The sequence below is a fragment of the Alosa pseudoharengus genome, unplaced genomic scaffold (genome assembly GCF_046254945.1).
Source record: "Alosa pseudoharengus isolate Yale_2024_CS ecotype anadromous, Long Island Sound unplaced genomic scaffold, YU_APseudo_1.1 YU_APseudo_1.1_scf_17, whole genome shotgun sequence".
Lineage (NCBI taxonomy): Eukaryota > Metazoa > Chordata > Actinopteri > Clupeiformes > Clupeidae > Alosa > Alosa pseudoharengus.
Genome location: NW_027468640.1, coordinates 17,538,083 through 17,557,718, shown reverse-complemented (window position 1 = coordinate 17,557,718; position 19,636 = coordinate 17,538,083). Strand labels below are relative to the sequence as shown.

The 19,636-nt window shown below is 41.7% G+C and overlaps 1 protein-coding gene across 3 annotated transcripts; it reads right to left on the bottom strand.

Moving 5' to 3' along the window:
* Positions 1 to 1,243: 1,243 nt before the first annotated feature.
* Positions 1,244 to 13,268, bottom strand: LOC143127314 (uncharacterized). 3 transcript variants are annotated; one of them, XM_076288731.1, is made up of 8 exons: positions 12,936 to 13,268; positions 12,455 to 12,493; positions 11,535 to 11,843; positions 5,899 to 6,279; positions 3,583 to 3,849; positions 2,994 to 3,260; positions 2,563 to 2,660; positions 1,244 to 2,412 (listed from the first exon to the last, which is right to left on the bottom strand). In XM_076288731.1, exons 2-8 carry the CDS (start codon positions 12,489 to 12,491, stop codon positions 2,272 to 2,274), a joined length of 1,500 nt encoding a protein of 499 aa, XP_076144846.1. In that variant the 5' UTR covers positions 12,492 to 12,493; positions 12,936 to 13,268; the 3' UTR covers positions 1,244 to 2,271. The 3 variants fall into 3 exon arrangements, with proteins under 3 accessions (XP_076144846.1, XP_076144847.1, XP_076144843.1); XM_076288732.1 differs by lacking the exon at positions 12,455 to 12,493; XM_076288728.1 differs by lacking the exons at positions 12,455 to 12,493; positions 12,936 to 13,268 and having other exon boundaries at positions 11,535 to 12,197.
* Between the last annotated feature and the right edge of the window lie 6,368 nt (positions 13,269 to 19,636).

Genomic DNA, 19,636 nt, shown 5'->3' with positions numbered 1-19,636 from the left:
CATCTACTATGTTTTGTTTACCCCTTATTTCACTTTGACTTATCTTTAAGAGGCAGTGTATCATCTGCTGTTGATTTGATTATGTCTGATGATGTTGTTACATGTCACTGTGTTTGGTCTCTGACTGAATTTGAGGTGATATTTTGCATGTTTTATGCAAACATGCAACAACACATGGCAGCAGGTGTCATAATAAGGGGCACACCTCCAGATAAACAATAGTGCTTCTTATGCAGCTTCAAAAAGTACTTGAGAATAAACAAGAAAATTGATCAGAAAATAAAATAACATGAAGGTGAATACTTCTGCTTGTGTTACTTTATGCAAATAGGTCCTTATCTGATCTGACTGGTAGGCTACCTGACCCTCTAGTACAATATTTCAAGATTGCATGCAAAAACCTGCTGCTTTCCATATGTTTCTCCTTTCCCAGAATGCAAATGAAGAAAGAAATGAGAGCATATAGAGGTCAGTGAGGTCATTTGCAGTGAATGTGCAGACTGGTCAAATTGACGTATCCCAGCCAACACGTTCAGGTGGGGCTCACATGGGCTTTGCTTGGGATAAATGGGCTTTTACTGGGCATGGGCTCAGAGTGGGATTGATGCTGGGACCTACCCTGGAAATCCAGAGTTCTCGCAAGAGCACAATGGAATTGTCTCTGCGAGACACTTTGGCAATGAGCAATGATGCACGTTACTTTTTCCCTTTGCATTCCGGGGAACCAGCTAAACTGATGAAGACAGCGCTGCAACGTTGGAGGACAGTAGACATTGGTCGTAGTGTTATCCGATTGCGTTGAAGTCCGAAATCATTCAGAGTAAACATGGTCTAGTGTTATCCAATTGCGTGCAGTGAGATTTTTAAATGCATGCATCTTGTTACCACCCCTCGAGTTGGGCCATTACATTGTTTCGTGGCCAGACCCTTAATCTTTCTAGATTACAAGGGTCTGGATTTTCCAGGCTAGCTGGGACCTACATGGGCAACCCAAATGAATACACATGGTCTAGAAATGGGCTTACCAAACATGGGTACTGCATGGGTCACATTCTCAAAAAAAAATCATGTGATCTCCAGATCTGCCACACCTTTGAAGGAACAGTTCCATCTCACTGTATCTCTCCTTTGCTGGCCTCATGAGATAGGACTCACGAATAAACAAAACAACAACCATACAAGAAGTTCCACAAAAGGAATTAACTTTATTCATACGCAAAATAAATATTGGTATACAATGTTACATTAACTGCAAACTCTTCATTTCACAATTTATTCATTTAATCAGATTTTTGTTTTCTTTTATGTTCACGTTTCATATCCAGATATATTTTGTAGCCTGGGAGAACCCAGACAAATCTGTGATCGCATTTAATCTATGAGCATATCATTTAAACTGGGCCTTAGGCAGGGATCAATTTGAGCTGTGGCAGTGTTAAGCTAGCGTCAAACAATCTTAGTGAGCATAGAACGTTCATGTAACATAGGAACGAAACAGAACTTCTTTTTAAATAATACTCGCCTGAACGTTATGTTACGCTTTAATGCCACCGTTTCATTATTTCCAATGTGATCTCCTCCTTGGGATACTGACTAATCTGACAGCACAGACAGCCATTTGCCCAGCCAGATCAATCTGGACACTCCATCGTCAGTATTTCATGGCACATACAGTATGAGTATTTTCTTTAATGATCAGTACAACAGCATTTAAAAACTTTGTTGACTTACAGAGATATATATATAAGTATAAGTATATATACTCTTTTGATCCCGTGAGGGAAATTTGGTCTCTGCATTTATCCCAATCCGTGAATTAGTGAAACACACACAGCGAACACACACTGAGGTGAAGCACACACTAATCCCGGCGCAGTGAGCTGCCTGCTTCAACAGCGGCGCTCGGGGAGCAGTGAGGGGTTAGGTGCCTTGCTCAAGGGCACTTCAGCTGTGGCCCACTGGTCGGGGCTCGAACCGGCAACCCTCCGGTTACAAGTCCAGAGTGCTAACCAGTGGGCCACGGCTGCCCCCTGGTTGTGTTCCTTCCAAAACGTTTAACTGCACCGCTGGTTACAGCCTTTGGAAATCGAAAATAAACCACTGGTGTCTAGACCAGTTATCAATTGAGAATTGATCTGGTATTAGCCAAGCTTGCCTCTCTACCTTATGGTAATTAAAAAACTCTTATACAGTAAATCATATGTTGATCCATACACAACTAAATAAATCAGATGAAGGTCATGCAAAATGCAACATTCCTGCCCTTTAGTGTTAAAACTCATCTTTGTTCTTTTCCTCTTCTTTCTTTCTCTTTTCATCTTTCTTCTTGTGGAAAATCTGTCCATCGGTCTGCTCGATCCAGCTCAGTTTGACATCTGCTGGCAGCCCGTTCTCCTGCAGTTTCACTTTGATCTGAGGAGAGGAGCAAAACCATATTTCATATTTTCAAGTTTTCATAAAATCTTCATAAAATGATGTATGTTTTCCCATGGATTAGAAGGTCATGGTTATCCGTGTGTCTATTGTGTGCAGTGGCTGAAATTTGTGGGGGAGGAGACTCACTTGATGTAGGAGGACTTCCTGAACCTCAGGGGTTTTCAAGTTCAGGGAGGAGTTAACTTGGAGCTCCACTCTCACGATCTGTGTTCTCTTCACTGGCACTAAAACATTCAAGAGTACTGACTGTAGACCTGTAAACTGGCATAGGCGCATCAGACAAATGCACACCATCTCTCTGTCTCTCTTCGCTTTGTGTACCAGGGCCTGTAGTCACAAAGCCTTTTTATCACACTAAAACTTTTTACCTACGTAGAAGTTTCCTCTGATGGGAGGGAGGGGCGGAGGTTATTCAGGAACACAGAATGTTTGATGATCACATCAATAGAGAGATATGCATTTCGATTGTAGAATAGGAGACATTTTAGATTAAAAACAACATAAATATTATTTTATCAACCATAGACCCCAATGTATTTCATAGGAAGCAAACATACCTGTTACTGCTGAGAAGTTGAATCCTGTACTTCTCACTTCCTCAAACAGTGTGAAGAGAGTGAGCGAGTACTCTGTCCCAATAGAGAGAGATGAGATTGTGTGTGTCACTGTAGTCTCTGCTTCTGATCCAGTGATGCTGGTCTCTGCTCCATTACTGTCTCTCAGTATATATTCATAATTGTTGTTGTTGTTGACTTTGGTCCACTCAAGCACTAGCCGAGTCTCAGAGCGGGTTACCACATTTACCTGAGTAACATAAGGGGGAACTAAAGAGGGGCAGACAACAGACAGAAACACAGGGGGATGGTCAGGTCACAGCAAGAGAGACAGTTAGAATGGGGACTGCTGCAGGAATTACGATCGCAAAGTTAACATATTTACACAAATGATGTAAGACTTGTCACTGACAAAATCAACACTGCTGGAACACAAATTGATCCTCAGAAATGACAAAAAACACATATGGTTTTACAGTTGAACCAAGAGAGAGATTGCATTCAGATTGCCGAATGCAAGGGGCATTTTGGATACAAACTACATACATATTGAGGAATTGGAATAGGAGGAAGTGAACATGAGGGAACATACCTGTAACCTCTGAGAAGTTGAATCCTGTGCTCCTTACTCCCTCAAACACAGTGAATAGAATGAAAGAGTACTTTGTACCAGGAGACAGAGATGAGACTGTGTGTGTCACTTTGTTGAATGCATCTGATCCAGTGATGCTGCTCTCTTGTCCACTGCTGTCTCTCAGTGTGTAATTGTAGCTCCTGTTGTTGTTCACTTTGGTCCACTGCAGCTTTAGGTGAATCTCAGAGCGGTTGACCACATTTACCTGAGTGACATCAGGGGGAGCTGAAAGGGGGGTGGGGGGGAAGGTCATGAACACAGAAGGTTTGATGATCACACCAATCGAGAGATGTGCATTTAGATTGCAGAATGTAGGAGACATTTTGGATTAAATAAATATTGAGGAACTGAAAATGGAGGAGATAATTCAGATTAACAAAAGTGATGAGTAACACAAACTACACCTCATCAAATCCATATTCCAGGTGATTTGTACTCTTTTGTGTGTGTGGGGTGATGTAGGTGTAAGGGTGTGTGGGTGACTGTATAAAGACACATTTGCACATTTCGTTGACTTGACTATGTACCCCTCACTGCTCCCCGAGCGCCGCTGTAGCAAGGCAGCTCACTGCTCCGGCTTAGTGTGTGCTTCACCTCCAGGGTTGGGTCAGATTACTTTGAAATGTAATCCATTACTGACTACAAATTACATGGCAATTTTTGTAATCAGTAACGTAATCAGGATTACCAAAAACATGTAACGTAATCTGATTACTTTAGGATTACTTTTAGATTACTTCAATAAATATGTCCCTTAAGTAAAAGACCCCACCACTGAATTGATGAAAGAATTCTCATTCTATTTTTCTGTTTATTATTTCATTACATCTAAGAAATCTCTTTGCTCTGAGTAAAGCATTCCTGTGTGAATTAACTGATCTTTTCTTCCAAAAATCTTAATGTAGCCCCTTGTTTTAGTGTTACCATTTACTTTGAGGTCACCAGGTCCCATTGTCTGAAAAACACCCAAAACTAATACATTTCTATAGCTATTCTCCACTTTGGGGGTGGTATTTTGGTGGTTGAAATTTTCCCCATCCCAAAATTGATCACTTAGTCATCATGGATGTGATCATGGATCACTATTCTCCAAACATGCACAACTCAGCTTAACCTTTATAAGGGCACACCTGGATAATGATTTTAGCATTCACTGGATTTTTTTGACCCAGGACATGGCCTGAGATTGAATGCCACCATGTCCATTTCAATTGTGGGGGTGAGAAAATTATTCCTTTGGGATGTTTTTCAACCAGGGGGACCTGGTGACTTTCTCAAAGTAAACGGTAACACTAAAACAAGAGGCTACATTAAGATTAGGAGGAAAAGATCAGGCAGTGTGCCGAGAGACCTGCCCCAATAGTAAATAAGTTATATAGTAAGTATAGATACTCTTTTGATCCCGTGAGGGAAATTTGGTCTCCCAATCCGCGAATTAGTGAAGCACAGTGAACACACAGTGAGGTGAAGCACACAATGAGCACACAGTGAGGTGAAGCACACACCAACCCGGAGCAGTGAGCTGTCTGCTACAACGGCGCTCGGGGATCAATGAGGGGTTAGGTGCCTTACTCAAGGGCACTTCAGCCGTGGATGTGGGCATGGGAGAGCAGTGCTCAACCACTTCCCCCGCCCACATTTTTACTACTGGTCGGGGATCGAACCGGCAAGCCCGAAGCTTGTCGAATTAAAAGATAACTAGGCTATCATCAAAAAGTTGCATTGCTTGCATAATAAAATGTAATCAGGTAATCCCCAACAATGTAACTGTAATCTGATTACACAATTTTTTTATTGTAATCTGGGCTGATTATAGTTACTTGATTTTTGTAATCTGATTACGAAATCCAGATTACATGTAATCCGTTACTACCCAACCCTGTTCACCTCACAGTGTGCTCACTGTGTGCTCTGTGTGTTCACTAATTCACGGATGGGATAAATGAAGAGAGTAAATTCCTTGTATGCTCAAGTATACTTTGCTGAGAAACCTGATTTAAATTGACATCCCTTACAATGCACATTCCCTCGCGATTTAGATCTGCTGCAAGTGATTCTGCATGTGCCATGTACCTGTCCCAGACTTATGTACTACATTTAGCACTAAAATGCTTTGTGCATTACTCTTAATTCCAAAGGAGGCCTGAAGTTACGACTGACATGGGGATTCATTTTAGCCTGTCTCCGCCCTCCTACGTACTTCCGCTTAATTTTTTTGCACACAAGCACAGATACGTACAGACATACACACAGCACAGTTTCCACAGTTTTTACCTTGAGGCTTTGGGGTGCTGGTGGTAGTCAGGCAGAAGAAAGGGAGTCTCTCAGTGCAGCTCTGTGTCTCCCATCTACCCTGACTGCCAGGAGTCTGCAGGGACGCGACACACCTATTGCTGGAGTTCAGGTGCTTCTGCGCTGGGTCCAACCAGTTGACGAAGAAGGGCGTGCTGTCATCAGACCATGTCCAGCCATCCCCATATGGGTCCATATGCACGCCATAGTGACCAGATGGTATGATGCTCTTCAGGTAATCTTTCTCTTCTTGATTCCTGAGAGTGGCCAGGCGGGTGTGTTTCTGTTGGCACTCCCTCTGAGCTTCTGTCCAATTTTTTTTATCCAAAGTCAGGTTGAAGCCATATGGTGCATATTGATTCACTGCCAAATACCAAATATTAATGATGGATGTTCTATCCATCTATCAGAAAGTTTAGGAGGAACCCATAGTGATGATAAACAGATATGCATCCCCCTTTTTCAGTCTATAGAGCAGCATGGTATCAGCAGACCATTCACTTCATGAAAGGTATCTGGGCACTCTTTGGGAGATCAATGGGCATAGACTTATGTTGTATACATTTACACATTCCTCCTACTGCAATGAGGTTTATGCTGAATGTCAGAAGGCTACACTAGAAAACAGATCTAATCACATCTGCTTGTCGAGGGATATCAGACGATAGAGACAATAACACTGAATTAAAAAAGCAGGTTAACAGTATTATCAATTTGGTGATCGCTGAATCACTGTCAGCAAAAACCTCATTCTTTCATGTTTGCTACTACCATGGAATACTGCCACTTATGATTTCTAATCTACCATCCTTGTTTCTGGTAACTGATTGAAGTCAAAAAGTGAGCAGGCAGGCAGGGCCGGGCTATATTTTTGATTTTCTTTGGGACCAAAACAACGTGATTCGGAGCAGTTTTGTGTAATAGCATAGCCTTTGGGGGCAAAAAATAACTTACAATTCAATGTTACTGACATACAAAAGCAATTTACTTTGACATAGCGAAAACACTACTAAATGTTATGGTATAATGTAGTTTAATTAAAATAGACTAATTTCCGTCTCCAACAAACATTATGACTCATTATTCTCAAAATATAGACCTTAGGTTGAAAAATACCATCTTAAAGGAACACGCCACCCAATGTCAGTAGTAATATATGTTCTTACCTTAACTTTCACGAGTTGAGTCATACCTCTCCCGTGTCCGTACGTGCACTCAAACGCTCTGGTGCGCGGCTGGACTGTGTTAGCATGTTGCTATGCTAGCGGGCTTTGACGGCAACTAAGCGTAGAAGTAATCAAAAACATCCACGTTTTACCGACTTAAATACAGTTGCACGAGTAGTTGATAGAAATGCTACGGCCACGCAACGTGAAACGTGGCGATTTTCCAAGCGAATAAACCGGAGAACTACAATGTGTGGCGCAATAGCACTTGGGAGTACTTCGACCTAGCGTAGTAGTATTGTTAACACCTAATTGTATATCCTCCACCACAGAGTTTAGAATCCATGCTGGATCGACCCTCAGCCTCTCCCTCCCCTCTGAGCGAGAGAGAGGCACACACACTAGAGATGCGCTGATGGGCTATTATTTCAACCATAACTGTATAGCAAAACTTATCATCCATCAGCACCAAAGTTTTTTGACCAATTTTCGAAACCACACCCGCCCACCATCCGCTGGTTGTTTTAATAGGCTATGGGTGATGCAGCGCTGCTGACGTGAGGCTAGAAAGCCCTTGCCTGTTCTAGAAAGACTGATCCAATGCAGCAAATATATTAAAAGGCTAAAGTCGTACATTGGCTATGTTGTAGCCTATCCCCAGAATATCAGCAGCAAACTCAGTCTCTGTCTCGCAAAACAGTCTCCAAATAAAACGCACATCGGCCTGTTGCCTATTCTGCCAGCTTGTGACAATATATCGTCCAAAATGCTTGATTGCATTGCATTCTCCACATTTTTAGCTAAATTTTCATGTACCATATCAGCATTTTTGTTCAGTGAATCTTTTGTAAATTGCTTTACAATTACCGTCGGGCCTATAGGCCTATTGCCAGGCTTGCCTCAGCTTCGGTCACGTCCTTTTACAATTTTATCATTGTAATAAAAAACGCAATTTGCCACATAATTTCAACATGCTCCTGGCCTACTAATTAATGCCTATTGTACTTTATTTTTTGCAAAAAGAAAGAAATCCTTGATAAAATAACAAGTCATTCACATTATAGGCTATACACACTGTTATGTCAGGGTGACTGACAAGCCTGTTCTGAAGACTCCCATTCATTTTGACTGCACGAGCGCGTCTTTTTCAGACAGACAGCATTTTATAGCAGGCCATCGGACAAATATGACGCCTCGATAGCCTAGCCTATTAAAGAAACTCCGACTCCATTCATTCTGAAAGTCCACCGCACAACGTGCATGTTCACATTTTTAGTAACAACCGCCAAACTTGCTTGCTTGCCTTATCTAATTTTTCCGACTATTTTTCGTAGGCCCTATACCTTCTTTTTCCGCTGGATGTTATTGAGTTTGTAGAAGTTTTAGCTCTTACGTTCTGAACATCTCGCACTGCCATCGCCCGATGTCATTTCTGAGTCATATCACTCTCTGTCTCTCTTTTAAATGCCTATTCCCTGAATGGTAGGCTACAATTATGTGTTTTATATAGGCCTATAGGCTAATATCGAAACAAAATAACCCAGGCAGTCTCATCTATGATATAACACAGGTTGAAGTCAATCAAGTTGGTTCTATTTAGGGAGGTGAATGTGTGTAAACATCTGTAGATGACTCAGAAATGACATCGGAAGACAAGGAGTGAATAGTGGCAGAGGCAAGCCGAAGGCTGCTGACAAGGGCCCGACGCTATTGTAAAGCAATTTACAAAAGATTCACTGAACAAAAATGCTGATGTGGTACATGAAAATTTAGCTAAAAATGTGGAGAATGCAATGCAATCAAGCATTTTGGACGATATATTGTCACAAGCTGGCAGAATAGGCAACAGGCCGATGTGCGTTTTATTTGGAGACTGTTTTGCGAGACAGAGACTGAGTTTGCTGCTGATATTCTGGGGATAGGCTACAACATAGCCAATGTACGACTTTAGCCTTTTAATATATTTGCTGCATTGGATCAGTCTTTCTAGAACAGGCAAGGGCTTTCTAGCCTCACGTCAGCAGCGCTGCATCACCCATAGCCTATTAAAACAACCAGCGGATGGTGGGCGGGTGTGGTTTCGAAAATTGGTCAAAAAACTTTGGTGCTGATGGATGATAAGTTTTGCTATGCAGTTATGGTTGAAATAATAGCCCGTCAGCGCATCTCTAGTGTGTGTGCCTCTCTCTCGCTCAGAGGGGAGGGAGAGGCTGAGGGTCGATCCAGCATGGATTCTAAACTCTGTGGTGGATAGGATCTACAATTAGGTGTTAACAATACTACTACGCTAGGTCGAAGTACTCCCAAGTGCTATTGCGCCACACATTGTAGTTCTCCGGTTTATTCGCTTGGAAAATCGCCACGTTTCACGTTGCGTGGCCGTAGCATTTCTATCAACTACTCGTGCAACTGTATTTAAGTCGGTAAAACGTGGATGTTTTTGATTACTTCTACGCTTAGTTGCCGTCAAAGCCCGCTAGCATAGCAACATGCTAACACAGTCCAGCCGCGCACCAGAGCGTTTGAGTGCACGTATGGACACGGGAGAGGTATGACTCAACTCGTGAAAGTTAAGGTAAGAACATATATTACTACTGACATTGGGTGGCGTGTTCCTTTAAGGCTAGTGTAATGATATTTAAATTATGACCACTAGTTGGCGATGTTTGGTTACTAGATTAGATGAAGCTTTACCTTGGAACAGCAGAACAAGTGTGATGTGATGAGCATGCAAGGAGGTAAATCAAGACACCAACTGAGAAAGCACAAAAGTCGTTTTATTTAAGAACCCATAACTTTACAGCTAGTTTAAATGACATGACTGTCATCATAGTCATTTGGGTTCATACTACACGATTGATCAGCGACAGGGGATCACACAAGCTTTCACCAGAACAACGTCCCTGACCAGCCTGTGTGGTCCCCATATTTTTTTTTGTAATAACAAAAACACACAAACAAAATGGGCTGAAATCAGTGGTTCCCATGGGTGACAAATCATGGCAACCATATCATCTCTCAAAGTCTCTACTCTGGGATAGAGACTTGGCCCCAAGTGTGGCCCAGGGACTTCATAGCGTCCCCTTATGTCATTGAGTCTTGTGGTCATCAAATAGTTTCATCCACACCAGTGTTGGGAAAGTTACTGGAAATTAGTAATTAGTTATCGTTACTAGTTACTTCTTTCAAAAGTAATTGAATTACTTTACCAATTACTGTATATCAAAAGTAATTAGTTACTAGAGAAAGTAACTTTTGAGTTACTTTTACGTCTGCTTTTAAAATGTCAATGTGAACAGTACTGAACAGTCACACACACAATGAAGATTTAGACCTATTTATTGTAGTCTCAACCCATTAAATCCAACAGCCTTACATGAATTCTCAAACTTTTCCAACCTCAAAACATTCTATATGAAGCCCTGTCTGACCTCGTTTTAAGCCACCTTCACCATATCTAGGTGGTGGTTTGATAAATATGTATTGCCTACTACCAGCCTACTACTAGAGTGCCCAGATACCTTTCATGAAGTCAATGGTCTGCTGATACCATGCTGTAGTAGGCTAGTACAGTACCACTAGGTCTAATATTAAGCGTAGTGGTACACTGACTCCTCTTCAGTTTCCCCACAATTCCTCTTGGATGTGACGATTTACACCGATGATATTCACTAGGTGGCGCTACACCACAAATACACCTATAATAATATAAACACTCTTGTGTGTGTGGGTCAGTTTTTAAATCAAGTAACACAGTTACAATACTGAAATTGAAATGAGTTTGTTACTCGCGTTGTTTACCCTGTTTATCTTGTGTGAAAAATGATGACGGATACATATTTGCTGCTTCTGATCTAACGTCGCCCGACCTTGTCAGTGTTTCCCGCGATTGTGTTTTGTGCTTCCATTGCTGATAAATTTTACAGTTAATAGCAGTCTTAAAAGTTACTTATTTCATATGTAAAACACTAAAGAGTGCCCCAGACAGAAATTTAGTGAAGTGATAAACCCTCATTACAATTAGAGTACACAATTGTCTGCAATTACATACAATACACATGTTACATGTGTAGTGGTCTACATTTTTGTATCCTACCAAGACAACAATAGTTGTGTAATTTGGGGTTTCAGGCATTTATGCAATCAGTTTCCACCATCAGGTATGCAAAAGAGAAAAAATAGCGCATCACTGTACACTTGACAAATGGCGTCCAGTTTATCAGTTTCGGTCGTTCATCAGACCTTGAGTCAAAGTCAACGTCAGCCTTATTGTCATGTGGAGAAATTGACAATAAAGCTGACTTTGACTTTGATCAGAGCACTCTGTGGCACTTGGTTGACAGTCTAATGACTGGTGTGGTTTGTCAAATGCTGTGCTAATTCCCTTGCATTTTGTGAAATAGCTGCACCTGCATTACAACATATCAAGGTGATATGTGAAACAGTTCTTACCATCATGACAGACGAAGGCAACCGTCAAATTGCAAGGGCATGGTGTCCAAATACCCCCGTGTATCCAGAAGTACAAACAGCTGTTTTTGTCCTTATCGGCGGTGAATTTACTCGGCCAGTTCTGCAGTTTGTTGAACAGGCCTATCCAGGCACCTCCACTGAAAAAGCTGAGCTCATTTAAGCTCTGCATCTCTTCTTTGTCCCTGATGGTGGCCAGGTCAGTGTACTTCTCTCTGCAATAGGTCTGGGCTTCGGTCCATGTCTTGGGGTCAGCGATATAGTGGTACTCACGAGAGGCAAGTGCTAAAGCTGCAGGATAGGAAAGAGAGGGATCCTTAGAACAGGAGCTACGGGGATACAATAACATAGCCTGGTCAAACCCAAACTCAATCACTTTGAGAATAGAGTCAGGACACTCACAGTTGCGAAACATTTCCAACACTGCCTACCTTTACTGTAAATACATTTACACATTCTTCCGTCAGCAATTTTTGATGTTTGCAGGTGTTACTACTACTACTGTATTTACCACAGCCACTTTCGATTTTGGCCAGGAACTCTGCAGAGTGCCGACTGAAACACTAGTGAACTATAGTATATCCCTGAAAGGAGATCTAGTTGGGCGTGGCCAGGCTAACATTAAAAACATGTAATCAGTAACCCAGACAATATCACAGTGATATGAACGTGATTCTTAAACATGCAATTACAATAAAATGTAGGAGATTGTATGAAGATAATGCAAATGTTAGATTTAAATTTCTGACAAAGGGACAAATCATCGAGGAAATTCATCAATCAGTTCTTCAAGTTAAACACACACATAAAACAGACAGGCACACAAACACACTCCATGCATAAGCATACGCATACACACAAACTCATACAGATAAACACACATGATATGTGTGTGGACTCACCCATGAGAGGCAGCAGACAAATGATGCACCACTTCATGGCTACAAGATTTAAATTAAACTCAGTTCAAACTGTCCCAAAAGTGATACTGTACAGGTTAATAGTATACTCACCCCCACCTCTCTCTCTCTCTCTCTCTCTCTCTCTCTCTCTCTGTCTTTCTCATTCACAGCAGCCTGAAGTTAAATTCTTCCTTTTCACTTTCAGCATCTTATATTTGTACCATCTTATCTACAATCTCTTAGATACTAAATAAAAAAAAAATTCACTCTAAAACATTAATGGTGGTAATCATGTTTTCTTTGCCCTTTTCATCTGTTTAAAATAAGAGGCAGAACTTCACACAATGTAACAAACGGTGTCTTGTACTTTGCAGGTTAATGAAACCTTATTGTTTAATGATTTCAATTAATTTCCCACTTCAACAAAGGAGACTTTAAAGGAAATATGTAAAGAATTTAGTACAGCAAGATGAAAACATACCTGACGTGAATGCTTCTGCTTCAGAGACAATGTGCAAATAGGCCACTGTCCCTGGTCTGATTGTACATGTCGCTCCTACTCTTCAGGGTGAAAAGCTTTTGCATACTGTATGTCAATATTTATGCTTGTTCTCCTGCAAAGGTTAACTTTACACAGCAACCCAATATGGAAATATTGACTCCATTATCATTAAGATGAAGGATAATATAGGGACAAGTAAGCAAACATTATGGTCAAGATATGTTTCTTGTCATGACATAACATAACAACTCTGTGGAGCGAGGGAGAGAGAGTGAGAGAGATGCACAGACACATTAACGAACACAAACAAACATAAACACACATACACACGCACACAAGCCATGTTTTCTCACTGTTGGTAATCTCAACATGTTCCAAGTGAAAATCTGCTGAGACTTTTAGTAAGCAAACCACAGTCACGTAAAGCGAGAGGAGAGTCAGCTATACTCATGTCATGTTCATTGACTGTGGTTTGCATTGCATTCGTAATCGACTTGTTAGAGAAGAGTCGGCTACTCTCCTCTCGCCTTCATTCACGACGATTCATAGTGGTTACTATGCTATGTAAAGTGGTTGCCAAGCTGGTTTCTAGGGTAGTCATGTTTTTTGCTATGTTGGTTGCTTTGCTGGTTGTTAGGTTGACATTTTGGTACTGGTTGCTAGGGTAATTGAGATTGAGAGGTTGCTAGGGATTTACTGTGGTAAATATGGATGGTTGCTAGGTTGTTGCTAGGGTAATTGAGATGGTTGCTAGGGTAAATATGGTGGTTGCTATGCTAAATAAAGCAGATGCTATGCTGGCTGCTATGATCTTGTTGGTTGCTATGAAGGTTGTGAGGTTGACATAATGTTAATTTTTGGAGCCGATCAGACTCAAAGGGAACTTTGAAGCATTGTCCATGTTGTAGCCTATTTTCTCGCAATGATAGCAAAAGTGAAACTTTTACTTTAAATCCACGGTTGTCAAACTGGGGTACGCGTACCCCCAGGGGTACGTGGACTGATTTCAGGGGGTACGCGAAAAAAGATCTAAGTCACATGCCTTTACAAACGTTTTCTCTATCCCACGTTAACTTAACTTCCGCATTTGCACTGCATATTAAAAACTTATTTTCTCCGCATTAACAAAATATTCGAGAGTGGAGACAGAGAGGGTCAATTAGTGAACGTGCTTGCAGATTCAAACATGCGCTCTTCCTCCAAGAAGAGGCGACTCGGAGCTCAAACACGCGACAGCACTTTACCTCGGGAAAGCCACCCTCGCTGTGAAACAGTACAGCCTTTTGGTCAGCTCCCATCCCCTCGCAAACTGCGGAGAATAGACGCGCTTTTAAGAGCCGGGTCTTGATGAAATTCACCACAACTCTCACAACCTCGTCCAAAATCTCATTCAGGTCGGGACTATAAGCTAGCTGCCTTGACACGAGCGCTTCCCTATGAATAACACAGTGCGTCCATTGCGCATCGGGTGCTACCTGGGCCTAGGCTACAGATAAAAAATAATAAAAAAAACTCTTGTTTTTCATGTCAGTTCGCGAACCACCTGGCATGTCTCCGCCAGAAACGCTGACTAATGAACATTTCTTGATGAAGCTGGCCTATCTTAGCGATATATTTGGAAAGCTCAATGAGTTAAATTTTCAGTTACAAGGCAAAGACAAGCACCTAGCAGATAAGATCACTGCATTCAACAAGACGATTGTGTGTGAGATTAGGTGCAGATCTATGTAAAATCATTATATTTAGAACATTTGTAGGCCTATCATATGTTGACTATTGATGAGATTTGTATCATATGTTTATGATCCTATTCACTATTCTCGACAAAATTGATAAAAATAAATATTAATAAAACAATTAAAAAAAAAACTTGTTAACAATTGGTGGTGTTGGGGGTAGGCTACTCCGGAAGATCATAATGTCTCAGGGGGTACATGCCTGTTAAAAGTTTGGGAACCACTGGTTTAAATTATGAATTTTTGCGTGCCTGTGTCATTCATTTCTTTCACGTCTTAAGACATAAATAATGCATTCATATGCAAGTACCAGAAATTAACCTGTGTATAGCCTATTAGAAATGGTTGTTGCATTTTGATTGTTACATTTAGATGTGCAGTTTGCAAACTCAATTGCGCATCCATGCAGGCAAAACTTAGGACTCAGCAGCCAGTTGCACCAGTTGAACGTAAGTTCCATCTTAGCTCTAACAACTGGCACTACGTTAAAGTTTACGCTACTAAAATTTAAGTTATAACTTAAATTACACACTAATTTACACCCCCCTCTCCCTTGTAGCAAGGTCCATCGTAAGTAATTTGTTACCATGGATTTCTCATTTAAATGAGAATTTAATTAGCCATATTTGAAAGAGTGTTGATGTTACTGTTACAGCTATCCACTGCGGTAGCCTATGCTAGTGGTGGCTGAAATATTTCCCAAAACACATATACAACAAAATACAGTCTATTATATAAAAATACAGTGTTATTGCGGAGGAAGTAAAACCTAAATAGTTATTTTAATTCAATAATCAAGCCTTACATGCCCAACCGCCCACTGCGGTCTTCTGGTGAGCGTATGTTGTGTCGACCAGTCATAAAAACTGGGTCTAATTCCAGACTCTTTTCTTCAGTGGTTCCATGTTGGTGGAATGAACTGCCCAGTGCTCTCCGTTCCTGTGGTAGTTTTGGGTCGTTTAAGAGGGGTCTAAAGACATTCCTATTCAACATATACTTAGTTGTTTAAGCGCTTATGTGTTATGGTTTATATAATGTTGTTTTTATTTTAATTGGGCTGTTAATTAATTTGACATTATTGTTTATTATTGATATTCTCCTTAATGTAGTCTTAGCATGTTATTGTTTTTATATTATTGATTGAATTGACTATATTGTTTTATTATTGCCTTTCCCCTTTTTTTACATTGCTTTTTTTATTAGGCTATTGATTGAATTGATATTATTGTGTACTACAACTATTCTCCTTACTATATTTGACCTAGATTTTAATCTGTTCCCTGTTCATTTTTAAATATTATTATGTTGTTTTGTATTTATATGTCGCTTTGGACAAAGGCGTCTGCTAAATCCATAACCATAACCATAACCATAAATGCGGCTCTATGTGACTGTGACGCTTCCGATATTGATTGGTTGTCGGTTGTCAACGGTAAAATCGTCATTGTATGCGACAATGTTTTGATTCATAGGGCCTTCATGGCGTTCGAAACCTCGGAGGACCCGACTTTAAAAATCCCGACCTCCGAAAAGAGAGTGTTCATGAGATCAGCTCGGAAAGCAAATACAAGAAATGCATAAATAAGTTATTAAAACTGCCTACTATGGTTTAGCAAGCGGACAATGTCTCGGGTGAGTGTTTCTATCTGTAGTGTGAATTTAGTGATAAATTATCTTGCCTATTTGTAATGAGAGTGAAATCCACCTCTGATACCTCCGGCCACAAGACTTCCGCACGAGTTTCCGATCAAAAAATCCGGCCTGACTTTGCGTTCAAGTAATTTTCCCTCTATTGGAGGTCGAAATTTCCGAATATCAGATGTGGCATGAAAGCCACCGCTGTCTCGCTATCCGGAGATGCGCACTTGGCCAGCCTACAGAATGGGCGCATTTTGGAGAGAGAATGAGAATGCACGCACGCAAGAATCTGTTCATTCTCTCTCCAAAATGCGCCTGCTCTGTAGGCTGGCCAAGTGCGTATTTCTGCTGCATAAAGCTGAATAAACAAATGTGTTTATTGAAAAATCTAAATAACCTACTGTGAAGCAGTCAATTGGCTATGCATACAGTGCGGTGAAGAGTTGGAAGTATAGCGTCATCGTCCCAAGCACTATTGGCCCCCTCCCAAAGGTGTGGTCCCCAACTAACACCCAGCTGATGACAGTGACAGGAGAAAGAGCAGACATGAAAGGGAAGAAGGGACTAAGAATCTAGGCTGGAAGCCTGGTGATGGTGCATGAGTTCTGGCTCGCCAACATCCGAGACCCATGCATCATTGGAGTGAACTTGCTGAACCGTTTTAAAGCCCTTCTTGATGTGTCAGGGGCAACCATTACTCTTGGCACAGAGACCCTGGCACTCCATTCTGGCCGGCGGAGGAAGAAGCAGCCCATTAACCAACACACCAGCCACCAAGCAATGACTGCACTGCAAAAAATGAAATCTAACCAAGTGTTATTAATCTTATAATAAGATCAAAAAATCTATTTGGTATTGTTTTTAGTATGAAAAGACTTACCTAGTGCTCTCTCGAAAGATCATTTTGACTTAATTTAGGAAGACTGACTTCTTTTAAGGAGTCTTATCAAGAAAAATTTACTTAACGCACTGGCAGACAAATTTGCTTGTTTTTAGTACAAATTTGCTTAACGCACTGGCAGAAACATTTGCTTGTTTTCAGGATGAGATGTCTTAAAATAAGTCAAACTTTTCTTAAATTAAGTCAAATGATTTCACGAGAAAGCGCTAGGTAAGTCTCTTTTTACTGAAAACAAAACAAACTAGTTATCTTGATATAAGACTAATAATCTTGGTTACAGTAGATTTTATTAGATAAGCAGTTTTTTGCAGTGTGCTCTGCAGGAGCCAGGCCACTGTGCATCACCACCTGCCAGCACACCCACCAGCACCTCTAAACAGCCTTCCCCAGCCCCTATGCCGGAGCCTGCTGTTCCCTCCTCTACCGAGACGACCGAGGCCGTACATGACTTGTGGCAACGCAGCAGAGATGGCCTTAACCTACAGCAATGGGGCGAGCTGAAACAACTCCTTGAGGATTACATGGACATCTCTGCCGCAAGAGACAAAGACTGCAGGCATACGGGTTTGGTCTAGCATGCTATTGACGGTCGGCTCCGCCAAGCCCATCCGTCTACGACCTCATCGACTGAGTCTTGCCAACGGCTGGAGGACAAGATCCGCGAAATGTCAGCTGTGCGAGTAATTGAGCCCTCCGAGAGTCCATGGGCAGCCCCAGTTGTCTTGGTGCCCCTGACAGCAGCTGGCGTTAATGCCACCACGAGGAAGGACTTCTACCCACTCCTGTGCATCGATGATGCCATTGACTACCTCCTGGGGTCCAGCTGGTTCAGCTCCTTAGACTTGTGCAGTGGCTACTGGCAGGTGGAGCTGGCCCCAGACATTAGACCAAAGACTGCCCTCATCATCGGGCGGGGGCTGTGGCAGTTCCGGGTCATGTCGTGCACACCTGCTACATTTGAACAGTTGATGGAGAGGGTGCTGGCAGATGTACTCTGGAGCCACTGTGTCGTGTACCTCGACGACCTGTTAGTGCATGCCAAGAACTTTGACAGGGCCCTGTCGAATCTACAGGAGGTTTTCACCGCCATCCGGCAGGCCGGGCTGCAGCTGAGCCCAGCTGCAGAAGTGTCTGCTGACAAGACAGACATAGTTCCTGGGCCACATTGTCAGTGCCCGCGGTGTAGCCACCAACCCTGATAAGCCCACAGCCGCTGGGAAGGGCCCGGGGAGGTGTTAGATTGACTGTCTGATGTGGTGTACTGGGTGCGCATGCCCGGCCAGGGGCACAAGGTGGTGTTGCACCGGGACAGATGCCTACCGGCCCCTTGCCCCATCTCTAGTTGGAGAGGGGGACAGCAGTATCTGCCCACAGGCTGATCAGGATGCTTCTCCTCCAGTTGCACCCCCTGTGAGCCCCAGACGGCCTGCTCGATAACGGAGACAGCCTGGACATTTGAGGGACTTTGTATTGAGTGATGGGGTCGCTGAGGATGGCTGACCACTCAGGTGGGGGCTATGTAGCAACCAGAGGGGGGGAGACATCATTCATTTTGAGTTATTTAGCACAAAGGCTCATGTGACTGTTTATGGTTGAGATAAAAGTCCTGTTTTAGTGTTTAGTGAATTCCAGAATTGAGTGTTCATGTCTGAGTCTAAATAAATGCAGTACACCTTGTGGTCGTGCGGTGTAAGGGATGCAAGGGTTGTAAATTAAGATTACATTCAAAAACATACCTTCATATTACATCACAATTTATAAATGAACGAAGTTTAAAAAGAAAAACACAATATATCAGAGGGATTACACAAATAATTAGTAAGAAAAAACAAGATTTCTACCGTAATTTCCTGTTGAATTAAAAATATTTCATGGTGCTATTGCGCTGCACGGCCACCAGATGACGCCATTTCAATGCTTGCTTTTACATCCAAAAAAAGCACAAAGTGCAGTGAAATGCCGCCATGTAATGGCCTGAAATATGTAATGTAGCCCATTATATTAGTTAGAAAAGAGGTGACCGTAGAATAATCTTGTACTTCCTTGTCAATTATTTGTGTAATTCATCTGATATATTGTGTTTTTCTTTTTAAACTTTGTTCCTTTATAAATTGTGGAGTATCATTAAGGTATGTTTTGGAATGTAATTACTGTGACATTCGACATTAAACGACCACAAATTTAGGAAATGGGCACAATCTTAGGGGCTGACACTTTGCATAAAATTTCTCCTCACTGCTTAAGCCAAATTCTGTTATTCCTGCCTTATATATGTTGCCAAAATGTATCTTATTATCAAAGTGAAATGGTTGCTGGCATAAATCAGCGGCATTAGTTTAACCTCATAATTGACGTTTTGTTTACTGTACATGTATTGAATCGAAGTCAATGGGAGCCGGAAATCA

Excerpts from the sequence above, each read along its gene's own strand:
- LOC143127314 (XM_076288728.1), bottom strand. The coding sequence starts at position 11,967 with ATGTTTCGCAACTGTGAGTGTCCTGACTCTATTCTCAAAGTGATTGAG. Across the intron at positions 3,850-5,898 it reads CAGCACCCCAAAGCCTCAAG|CTCCCCCTGATGTCACTCAG; the intron begins GTAAAAACTGTG and ends CCCCCCTTTCAG. Across the intron at positions 2,661-2,993 it reads CAACTTCTCAGCAGTAACAG|TGCCAGTGAAGAGAACACAG; the intron begins GTATGTTTGCTT and ends TGAATGTTTTAG.